This window comes from Balaenoptera physalus, assembly GCF_965194825.1.
Source record: "Balaenoptera physalus genome assembly, chromosome: 3".
Lineage (NCBI taxonomy): Eukaryota > Metazoa > Chordata > Mammalia > Artiodactyla > Balaenopteridae > Balaenoptera > Balaenoptera physalus.
In genome coordinates this window covers 126,828,849-126,841,000 of record NC_138890.1, presented here as the reverse complement: position 1 = coordinate 126,841,000, position 12,152 = coordinate 126,828,849, and the positions used below count along the sequence as shown (strand labels likewise).

The 12,152-nt window shown below is 35.4% G+C and overlaps 1 protein-coding gene across 8 annotated transcripts in view; it reads left to right on the top strand.

The window, feature by feature from the left end:
• RNF180 (ring finger protein 180) overlaps window positions 1-12,152 on the top strand; it is a 302,738-nt gene that overhangs the window by 23,454 nt on the left and 267,132 nt on the right. For 5 of the 8 annotated variants that reach the window (XR_014262246.1, XR_014262247.1, XM_082457249.1 and 2 more), the window contains exon 2: window positions 7,695-7,829. Coding sequence is in view for 6 of the 8 variants with exons in the window: in XM_082457249.1 (XP_082313375.1) it covers window positions 7,695-7,829 (135 nt within the window). In the remaining 2 variants the exon portion in view is untranslated. Of the gene's footprint in view, window positions 1-3,445; window positions 3,552-7,694; window positions 7,830-12,152 lie in introns of all 8 variants that reach the window. The other 3 variants (XM_082457253.1, XM_082457251.1, XM_082457252.1) reach the window with 3 other exon arrangements.

Below are 12,152 nucleotides of genomic sequence, written 5' to 3'. Positions count from 1 at the left end.
GGTGGTCCTGTGTTATTTTTCTTTTAATCTTACAGTTTGTAAAATATATAGGCCTTTTTTTTTCATTTTGAATCATCCTTGAATTCCTGAAAATAGTCTTGTTTGGGTAAAATGTATTATTCTTTTACATCACTGATGGATTCCATGACTAATATTTTATTTAGGATTTTATCATCTGTGTTCATAAATAGATTGGTATGTAATTTTCTTATACTCTCTTTGTCTAGTTTTATATCTCCTTGTCTAGTTAGTGTGTCAAGGTTATGTTTTATTTGCAGAGCTCATCTTCCTTTTATATTTTCTGGCCACCACAATTATATAAGTTACAAAGATTATCCATTTCTTAAAGAGTTGGAAAAATTTGCCAGTTAGATCATTTTTGCCTGGACCACCCCCCCCCCCCTATTTTTTGTGAGTTTTGGAGAAGATATTTGAGGTCTATTTCAATTTTTAAAGTCTTTTTGGTTTATTCTTATTTTCTAATTTTAGATAAATTTTAGTAGTTTATATTTTGTCCACTTCATCTCAAGTTTAAATCCGTGAATAAAAAGAAGGTGAGCAAACCTTGGAGACCCAGGAGTGTAGAATTTGACCTGTGCCAAATGCTGATTTTTACCATAAAAAACTTGTAAGTAGCAAAAGGCAGATGAAGGAATGAAACGTCTTTGTGTAGATTATAATTCCAGTAGTTGACTTTATAGAAAATTTCATAAATTGTTATAAACTTTGTTATAAATATATTTCTCCATGGGGACCCACCTATCCTTCTTAGATATTTTAAAGGATATTGGTGGAAAATAAGATTTTCATAGGCAACATTTTTGGGACAGCTGTTTTGCTGAACTGAAGTAGCAGTTCTCAAAATGTGGCCCACATCCCCTGGTGGACCACAGAGAGTCAGGTCAAACTATTCTTGGTAATACTAAGATGTTATTTGCCTTTTCTGCTCTGTTAACATTTTCATTAATTATGGAAAAGCAATAGAGTAAAACTTCTGGTCCTTTAGCAGAATCAAGGCAGTGGTGACAAACAGTATTAGTAGCCATTTTATTCTTCACTGCCGTACACATGCAGTTAAAAAAAAACCCTGGGCTTCCCTGGTGACACAGCGGTTAAGAATCCGCCGGCCAATGCAGAGGCCACGGGTTCGAGCCCTGGTCCAGGAAGATCCTACATGCCGCAGAGCAGCTAAGCCCATGTGCCACAACTACTGAGCCTGCGCTCTAGAGCCCGCAAGCCTAGAGCCTGTGCTCCAGAACAAGAGAAGCCACTGCAATGAGAAGCCCGCACGCCACAACCAAGGGTAGCCCTCGCCGCAACTAGAGAAAGCCCGCACGCAGCAACGAAGACCCAACGCAGCCAAAAATAAATAAATAAATAAATATAAATTTATTTTTTAAAAAAACCGGTTTATTGAAGCAGTAAATAATATTGACTTTATTAAATCTTTACTCTTCAATACATATATTTTTAATATTCCATGTGAAAAAAAATGGGAAGAATGCATAAAGCACTTCTGTAGTACACTGAATGCTGATGGTGGGTAGTCTTGAAGAAAAGCCCTTGTTCAGTTGTTTTAGTTGAGAGCTGAACTATCCACCTTTCCACAGCACACCATTTTTACTTGAATGACAAACTATGGTTATTCAGACATGGATATTTGGTGATATTTGTTGCAAGTGATAAAATTTGAATTTTAAACAAAAATTAGCACTTTGAAAAACTTGTATCCACTGCTATGAGCTTAACTACTGCCCGATAATTAAGTTTTGGCTGAGGTTGGTGGTAATGTTAACAAATGTGACTTTTTTGATATTTTGTAATGAAATAGGTCAATATTTGAGAGATATGCATAACTCAGCCAAACGTTACTTTACATATGCCCACTGTGTTGAGGAAATACTAGAAAGTGACAGGAATATCAGGATAAGTAGTGAAGTATGGCAAGAGGAAATCTATGAGCGGGCAATATGGAGAAAATCAAGCAGATGTTAGCAGCTAGCTTGGTCCGAGAGACCAAGCTTTGGCAGGAGCCAAGAACGTTACCATAACAAAGACTGTGACATAGGTGGGAAGAACTAGGGCCCAAGGGAGCACCCCATTTTAGAAAAACACATGTATCTGATCTGATGAGAACTGGAGTAAGAGGTGAGGAACAGGATTTGGAAGAAAAGCAGACTACTATACCTGAATTTCTTAGACCTTATCAGTCTGTAAGTTGCACCACAGTCCTATGAACAGTAATACCAGAATTTTATAGTTTGTTATTCGCATTTGTTGGCTCAGAACCCAGCACTCTCTGCAGAATCCTTCCAAGTATTTCCGAGCATTGTGAGACATTCATATGTGTTCAGCAGTAAGTTCATTTTCATGTTGTTTTACTGTTTCCCAAGGTCACTCCTCTGTTTGCTATGCTAGTTCTCTAGTTGCTGCCCCCAGGTCCTCAGAGTGTTAAAGCCATTTGGTGTATCTGCTCAAAATTGTTTAGACCCCAACAAAAAACAGAATTTTCAGGTGTTTACTTATACAGCTTCTTCTTTTCTAGAACCCATACTAGTGTCTAGGGAGCTGTAGTTAGGGATGGATTTGAGTTAGCGTCTGACAACCAGGCTGTATTCAAATCAGTTCAAAGACTACCATTTTGTTAATAGGTTCATTTACCATGTTTGACGTCTTCTTTTAGCATAAATTCTCTGAAAGAAGCCACCTCAGATGTCCTATAAATATATCACTGTAGTGTAGTCTCCAGTTCTCCTTTCAAGTTCAGATATGTATAAACACAGCTTTATTTCTTCCTTTGGGCTCCTCACATCCCTTGCTAAAGGACTTCTATTTGGTTTGCCCCGCTGGTTAGGCAGGCATACTTAATAATTGGTATGGGAAAAAGAATTTTTGTAAGTTGAGCTGCCAGATCTCGTTGATTTGATTTCAGCGAACACTTGTTGACTGTCATTTTGGTGCCAGGTACAATATTTGATTGTAAAAATGCAGCTTTGAATAGAACATGGTGCTTTTTAGGACCTCACCATTAAATTAATAGGACACATAGACACATATAAGTGCACTACAACTTGACTAGTGCTACTGTAGAGGTACATGCAAAGTTCCATGGGAACACAGAAGAGGGAGGAAGTGTAGTTTTCTGGGGAGCATCGGTAAAAGAAAATTTTGAGCTCAGCCTTAAAGGATGAAAAGTATTTCTTAAATAAGTCAAAGGAAAAGGAAGTGATATTACAGGAAGAGAGAACAGCAGATTTGAAAGTGGGAAAGCAGAAAAAGGTATTTTTAGGGAAATGCACAAAGATCTGCATAGTATTGGTGTGGTGTGTTCATGGAGGGGACACCAAGACTTGAGAGCTAGTTAGGAGTTGGATTTTAAAAGTGTAAAGGGCCTTTTTGTTTTTTAAAGAGGAAAGATTAAATGATCTTTTTATTCTCTTTGTAGAAAACACTGCAAAGTTGTCATATGAAGAGGCAATCAAACCGTATGCAGCTAAAAATATAATGAAAAAATATAGAGGATTATACAAGTATGTCAGGACAGTTAAGTGGTAAAAAATATTATGACTTTTTAAAATTTTGAGTCTTTAATGTATGCGGTAAAAGTTTTTTGTTTTTGCATTTTATTTATTTATTTATTTTTTAACATCTTTATTGGAGTATAATTGCTTTACAATGGTGTGTTAGTTTCTGCTTTATAACAAAGTGAATCAGTTATACATATACATATGTTCCCATATCTCTTCCCTCTTCCATCTCCTTTGAAATAGTTGTAGATTCAATTGTGAATTGTGAATTATAGATTCATGGAGCAATCCTGTATACCCTTCAACCAATCTACTTTATTCAGATTTTACCAGTTACATGTACTCATGTGTGTGTGTATTTAGTTATATGTGATTTTATCACATGTGTAGATTCATGTGAGCAACACCACAATCAGATACAGAACGGTTCCATCGCAAGAATCCCTTGTGCTACCTAAAGGACCTTTTTTGACATCTTAAGAAGCTTAGACTGTATGTTTTTTTATTGAAGTATAGTTGATTTACAATGTTATATTAGTTTCAGGTGTACAACATAGTGATTCAGTATTTTTACAGATTATACTTTATTTAAAGTGATTATAAAATAATGGCCATATTTCCCTGTGCTGTACAACATACCCTTGTTGCTTATCTGTTTTATACATAGTGGTTCATAGCTCTTAATCCCATACCCCTATCTTGTCCCTCTCCTTTTCCCTCTCCACACTGGTAACCACTAGTTTGTTCTCTATACCTGTGAATCTGTTTCTATTTTGTTATATACATTTATCTGTTTTATCTTTTAGATTCCGCATATAAGTGGTAGCATATTTGTCTTTCTCTGTCTGACCTATTCCACTAAGCTTAATACTCTCCAGGTCTATCCATGTTGTTGCAAATGGAGCTTAGACTGTATTCTGTCCCTCAGAGTGTGATCTTCAGATCACCTGTTACAGAATCACCTAGTTGCTTGTTAAATATGCAGAATCCCACCCTAGAAACATTGAATTAGAATTCCTGGGACTGCGGCCCTGTGACATACGTTTAAATAAACTCCCCAGGTGCTTCTTATACCATACCTATGAGGACATGAATGTGAGCTGACCTCTGAATGATGAGAAGAGAGCCAACCATGCAAAGACCTGGGGCGAGGAGGTCTAGACAGGTGCTGTCCAGTAGGAGTATAATACAAGCCAGATATGTAATTTAAAAATTTACAGTAGCCACATTCAAAAAGTAAAAAGAAACGTGAAATTAATTTTTACAATATGTTTTATTTAACTCAGTATATTAAAAATTTGATTTCAACATGAAATAAATATGAAAACTATTAAGATATTTAACATTCTTTTTTTCTACACAGTATTCAAAATTCAGTGTATATTTTACCCTTACTGTGCATCTCAGTTCAGATTAGCCACATTTCAAGCGCTTAATAACACATCTAACAAGTGGCTACCGTACAGGGTAGACAGAGCGAACAGCCAGTACAAAGGCCCTAAAGGAGATGCATGTAGAGATAGCATTTGACATTCAGAATTTGAAAATATTGGTCTTAGAGCTTTGGAATAAGATCAAACTAGATGTATAGATTTAAAAATCATTGCCATAAAAGAGTTGTCACACAGAGTATAATTCTCAGTGATTCTCAGTGAAAACTTATTAGAATCACCAATAGGGCTTTTTCTAACTACGTGCTTGCACTCCAAGAGGGCATGGAACAGCCCTGAGGGGAGGGGAGAAGTGGGGAGGTGTGTATGGATCTCAGGGAAGGGAAGAACATAGGCGGATATGGAGTTTCTCCCTTGTTGATTCCGATGTGATCCCTCCCTGCAATCCCCATCCCTGGTTGAGAACCATTGGTGTTTAAAAGGGAGATGAGGATAGAAGATACTAGGAAGATGACTGAGAGATGAAAGGAGTGCTAATGAAGCTAAGGAGGGGAGCATCAACAATGATGAAAGCAGGGGGAGGTCAGAATACTTGCAAATTAAGATATTATTGATGATCATTGAGGACAAAACTCAAGTAGAGTGGCAACTGGGCTAAGGATGGGTTCTGAAGATGTCAGTGGAGACTGAACTGCTGCCTAGCACCTGAAGGTCAGACAGAGCTAGATAGGTTGCAAGAGGGGCATGCTGTGCCCTTCCAGGCAGAAGTCTTCAAATCCTTCCTTTAAATTTGGTTGAAGTCCATCTATGTTCCCTCTCTTGTCCCTTCAGCTGTTACATCTTAATTAATTGTTTGTGTATTAACACAGCCTGTCCTCACCCTGACCACACTATAGAATCACCTGGGGAACTTTTTAATAAAAAGTACCCATTCCTAACTCCCTCCCCATTTCAGAATAAGTCAAAATTTCTAAGAGTGGGGCCTGGCCTAGGCATCACTATTTTGTAAAACTTCTCAAGTTATTCTATGAGCTAGGGTAGAAAACTATTGATCTATAGCATAGTGAGGTCTGTGACGGAAAATAAGTTTTACTCATCTTTGTGCCCCCAGAGTTTGACTCATTGTGTGGCATATGGTTAGCTCTCAGTAAATGTTTGTTGAATAAATGAAATATTAAAGATCTAACAAATGAGGAAATGTGGCCAGGGAGCTAGGCAGGCCCTTGTGGACAGCTTAATAAAATAACATTTCTTTTCTTTATAATGAGTAGTTACCAGGCAGGTTATTAAATACACTGCACCTATTTTGGAATCCTTATTAGTATGAAACTGTTTTCCCAAATTGGTCTGAATCACAATACTGACATAAAATCTCAAGTATAAAAATAGACTAAAAAATTGGTAGGGTTATTATCTAAGTCTTTGCACATAGCACAAGATGTAGTATAGTTAACTGTTCCACTGAATATAATATACAAGAGAAATTAATGCATTTAGGATACAGGATTTTTCCCATTAATTTGAAGTAATTTTTTTTTTATTGGAGTACAGTTGCTTTACAATGTTGTGTTAGTTTCTACTGTACAGCAAAGCGAGTCAGCTATACGTATACATATATCCCCTCTTTTTTGGATTTCCTTCCCATTTAGGTCATCACAGAGCATTGAGTAGAGTTCCCTGTGCTATACAGTAGGTTCTCATTAGTTATCTATTTTATACATAGTATCAATAGTGTATATATGTCAATCCCCATCTCCCAATTCATCCCACCCCCCTTTACCCCTTGGTGTTCATACGTTCGTTCTCCACGTCTGTGTCTGTATTTCTGCTTTGCAAATAAGATCATCTATACCATTTTTTTAGATTCCACATATATGCGTTAGTAAACGATATTTGTTTTTCTCTTTCTGACTTACTTCACTCTGTATGACAGTCTCTAGGTCCATCCACGTCTCTACAAATGACCTGATTTCATTTCTTTTAATGGCTGAGTAATATTCGATTGTGCATATGTACACATCTTCCTTATCCATTCCTCTGTTGATGGACATTTAGGTTGCTTCCATGTCCTGCCTATTGTGAATAGTACTGCAATGAAATTGGGGTGCATATGTCTTTTTGAATTATGGTCTTCTCTGGGTATATGCCCAGTAGTAGGATTGCTGGGTCATATGGTAGTTCTATTTTTAGTTTCTTAAGGAACTTCCATACTGTTCTCCATACAGTATGGAACTTCCATACTGTTCTCCATAGTGGTTGTATCAATTTACATTCCCACCAACAGTGCAAGAGGGTTCCCTTTTCTCCAGAATGATGGCCATTCTGACCCGTGTGAAGTAATTACTTCTAATTTTCACAGAATTAACTACAACTCAATAAATCCTGTTATATTTAAAATTTAATGCTGTGGCTATTCAAAGCATCCTATTTGTAAGCATATTTATAGTTCTTTGTTATGACTTTTAAAGTTACTGGAGTAACTTATTTAACTGTTCTTACCTTTTACCACTTTGAGTGAGAACAGATGGAAAGAAATAGACAAAATGTTCTGCAAAAATAAAATAAGCTGGTAGTCACTAATATAATACATCATTATCAGAATTAATCCTGGATATAGTTTATAGAGCACCCCTAGCCTAAGACTAGTAGGTACCTCAATAAATGATAATTCTCTTCTTTCTGGTCCTCATGTAGCTAATGCTGTTCAAAGGGTTTAGAAAATCAAGTTTAATCTGACACGGTTTAACATTCTAAAAATGCATTACTTTTCCCACAGATGAAGAGAAGTAAAGAATTGATAACTAAAAATCATAATCAAGAAGAAATAAGTATTCTTCGTTGTTGGAAATGTAGAAAATGCATAGCAGGTTCTGGTTGTTTCATGGAATGTCTTGAGCATCAAGTGACTAAGGTGAGTATTGCTAACTGTATAATCATCAAATAATTTCCTAGTATAGGAATGCTGGGGGCACACCTACACATGCACACATATCCCTCTGCACCTGACTTAGCTTTTACCTTATTTTACGTGATCCACTGAAAGCATTTCAAAGTGGTATTCGAAAGGCATCCCATCTTCCACAGTTACAATTAAGTTTACCTCTAGCTGCTGACATTAACATGACCTTAAAGTTTTAAGTGCAGGATCATAAACATAGGTTGAAGATAATAGTCCATGTTTATTTTATCCCCACCATGAGTGAACTTAGTCATCACCACACAATTAAATTCAAGATCATAGTAAAAAATAGAAAACCTATTTTTATATGTATATAAAAACATATACATATATATAAACATATATATATACATATACATATTATATATATAGTATTCAGTATGGGCCTAAAAGGGAAAGTTCATGTATAATTTAAAAGTCAATAGAAAAACCTGAATAATATTTAAAAGCATTTAATTGGTTGTCCTGGTAAAAGTAAATGTTTTTAAAAAAACAGATAAAATCCCTAAACTTCTCTAAGAGCAATATGCAAGAGGCAATATCAAAGAGGTCCAAACTAGATAGTAATCCATGCACTTTACAGGAAATTCTCAATTCAGCAGAGAGAGTGGATGTAATTGTTTTCTTCCCCTTCTTTGAGAGACTGTTTGTTTTGTTTAATTTTTTCCTCAGCCACATTTGATCATGATTATTTCCTATCCACTCTAACAGATTAGCCAGCTTGAACTGATAATAGTGGAAGACTTTGACTGCATACTTACGACATGGCAGATACTTTTTTTTTTTTAACATCTTTTAAAAACTGAAAAAACATTTTAATTGGAGGAAAAAGTCTTTTCATGCTGAGTATTTTATTGGGTGTAATTTATAAAGTAAAAAAAAAAATGTATACAGCTTGATAAATTTTTTTCAGCCCTGCTACGAGTTAGATCAAGATATACAATATTTTCATCACCCCAGAAAGTTGTTTTGCACTTTTCCAGGCAATACTCCCCTCTCACAAGACAACCACTATATTGAAGTCTATCACCGGAGACTAGTTTGGCCTGTTCCTGACCTTCATTCTAATGGAATCATATAGCATATACGCTTTTGCACATGACTTATTTGCTCAGCATAATGTTTTAAAGGCTCATTTATGTTTTGTGTTATGTAGTTTGCTTCCTCTTTCCTGAGTAGTATGCCATTTATGAATATACCAAAATTTATCAATTTTTTCTGCTGATGGACATTTGAATTTCTAGTTTTGGGTTATGAATAAAACTGCTATCAGTATTCTTGTAAAAGACTTTATGTGTTTGTGTTTTGTTATTTCTTTTTGATATATACATAGGAATGAATTTGGGGGGGTCATAGAGTAGGTGTATTTTAAGTTTTTTAGAAACTGCTAGTAGTTTTCCAAAGTGAATGTTCACTTCCAGCAGCAGTGATGAGAATTCCAGTTGCTCTACACCTTTTGTCTACAGGTGGTATTTTCAGACTTTGTAATTTTAGACATTCTGGTAGATGTATAGTGGTATATCATTATAGTTTTAATTTGCTTTTTCCTAGTGATAATGATGTCCAGTACCTTTTTTTATGCTTGTTAGTTAGGCATTGTTTTGAATGCTTTATATTATTTATTCCTTATAGTATAAGGATAGAAGGATAGATTATCTTGAAGGAGATAATCTATCGTCTCAATTTTATAGATAAGGGAACTGAGGCACAGAAGATTAAATAAATTGCCTCAGATTACACTTTTACCAGCAGTGCAGTTACAGTTGAACCTGACAGTGAGGGTCCTGAGCTTGTGCACCTCACCCCACACTCTCTTTACTGCCTTTGCTCCTCCATCAGGGTATTATGTAATGTCACACCTTCTCAATAAGCAAGAGAAGTTCAAACACTGCTCTAGGTTGTAATGGGATAGGTTGTAGAAGAGAGTGATACAGGATTGAAAAAACATTCTGGTCCTCTAGGAGCTTTAAACTCTAGTTGAAAATAGGCCAAGCAGTGTAGCCTGATTTGATAAGTACTGTAACAGAGGAATGTAAGCAAATGTTGCCTGGGCTAGTCACAGAGGTTTCCCAAAGGAGATTGTGAAATCTATGTATGTATTTTTTTTTTTTTTTACAGATTTTTAAGTATAATTTGTAAACCATAAAATTTATTTATTGTAAGAATACAATTCAATGATAACAGTTTTAAAATCTTTCTCTTACCTCAGAAAGTTTCCTTAGGCCCATTTGCCCTGTTTCCAAGCCCAGCCTTGGGCAACCACTGATTTGCTTTCTGTAACTATAGTTTTATATATAAAATAAAATGTTTATGTATATACATAATAAAATATATATATAATTATTGAACCTAACTTATAAAATAAAAATATATTTATTAAAAATAATAGATATAAAATGGATATTTACATAAATATATTATTTAAATATTTTTATATTTATATAAAATAATGTATATAAAGGTATATATATTATATGCATATAAAATAAAACATACATATATAAAACCTGTTAAAAACCTGCTTGAGGAATAATTCAATATCATTGTTAAGTCTAGGGGGAAGGAGGAGTATACAATTAGAGAGGGATCCTGAGGGGGCTTCTAAAGTAGTGGTAATGTTGTACTTATTAAGCTGGGTGGTGGGTGTATTGGTATTTGCTTCTCTTTATGTATTTCTTTGAACTATACAAACATATTTTACATTTATAAATACATACATTTGATATAAATATTAAAGATGAACTTAGAAGCATCTGTTTTAATTAAAGGAAACAATAAAATAAAATATTGGAATCTAAAAGTAATTTATCAGATGCTATGCTGAAAGAATGCTAAATTTATCACCTATCAAATCATCTTAATTTATTACCTATTTAACAATATAATTTAAAATGTATCTGTGTATAAAATAAGTGTTTTTCTTGTTTCTGGAAGTGTTTTGTTTTTCTACTTTCTGTAAATGGAATCACAACATAGGTGGGTATTCTTCTGGTTGCTGCTTTTACTTAATATCAGCATGTAGTGCAGCTCCAGTTTTTCACTTTTGTGTAGTATTCCAGTGTATTAATATATCACAATTTATAATTCACTCTACCATTGAGTTAAATCTAGTTGTTTTGCTCTTACAAGCCATGCTACTTGTCCATATCTTGACAACCATAGGCAGGAGTATATTACTGGAAATGGAGTTGTATGTTGCAGGATATGTGATTCTTCACCTTTACTGGGCAATGCTAAGTTGTTTTCAAATGACAGTCCCATGAGCCGCAGTTAAACATTGCTGTGATTCCACATCTTTGCCAACATTTAACATCTTTTCATTGTTTAAGGCTGTTTGTGTTTTCTGTGAAATGTCTTTTTTTCCTTGCCTGTTTTTCTATTATGTAGCTTTGATTTTTGGAAGCTCTTTATGTACTCTGAATACTAATTATTTGTTGGTTATTGTATTGCAAATTTCTTTTGCCAGTTTATATAACTTGTATTTCACTCTTTGTGGTATCTTTTGATGAACAGAATTTGTAAAATAATGTAGATAAATTTATTAATCATCTCCTTTATGTTCTGTACTTTTTGTTTAAGAAATTCTTCAGTACCCTGAGGAGAAGATTTTTTTCCTTTCCTTCTACTGAATACCAAAGTTGAGATAGGCAACTTTCCTTCTTTGTCCTTCTGAGCAACAGGTTTATTTCTCATTCACCCTTATACTGATATTATAACCCAGCTTTATGTAGGAGTTCCCTCTTATAGTCCCCCGACCCTGAGCAAACCCTGGACTTTGTCTCCTGTCTTCCTCACCCCATGCAGGTGTGAAATGGCCCTCAGAAGAACATGAGGAAATAGCATCCACAGCTGTTGGCTCCAGAACCACACTTGTTTAGCCCTTACCAATGCCAGGAAATGGAAGTCTCACACGCTGCCTCTTAGTCCACACAAAACTAGGAACTGGACATTGGAATCACTAACTTTTGCCGCAGACTATCTAAGTATCTTCAAAACCAAGCTTGCTAGAAGAAACAGCACAAATATACTCATCACTTCTGCTTTCATAATATTGAACAGTGTATCAGCTTGGGGAAAGCTAGGTCATGTGTGGAACTTGAGCTGTAAGGGAATCTGGGACATTTGAGCTTTAGTTTTCCAGCCACTGGCATATGGTAAGGCATGTGACTGGGAATTTAGAATGGAATTTTGAGACAGTCTACAATGTCCACAGGGACAAAAGGGGACTCCTACTCTACCTTCAGGCCTGAGATACATGAAATGTGGGCCAGAACC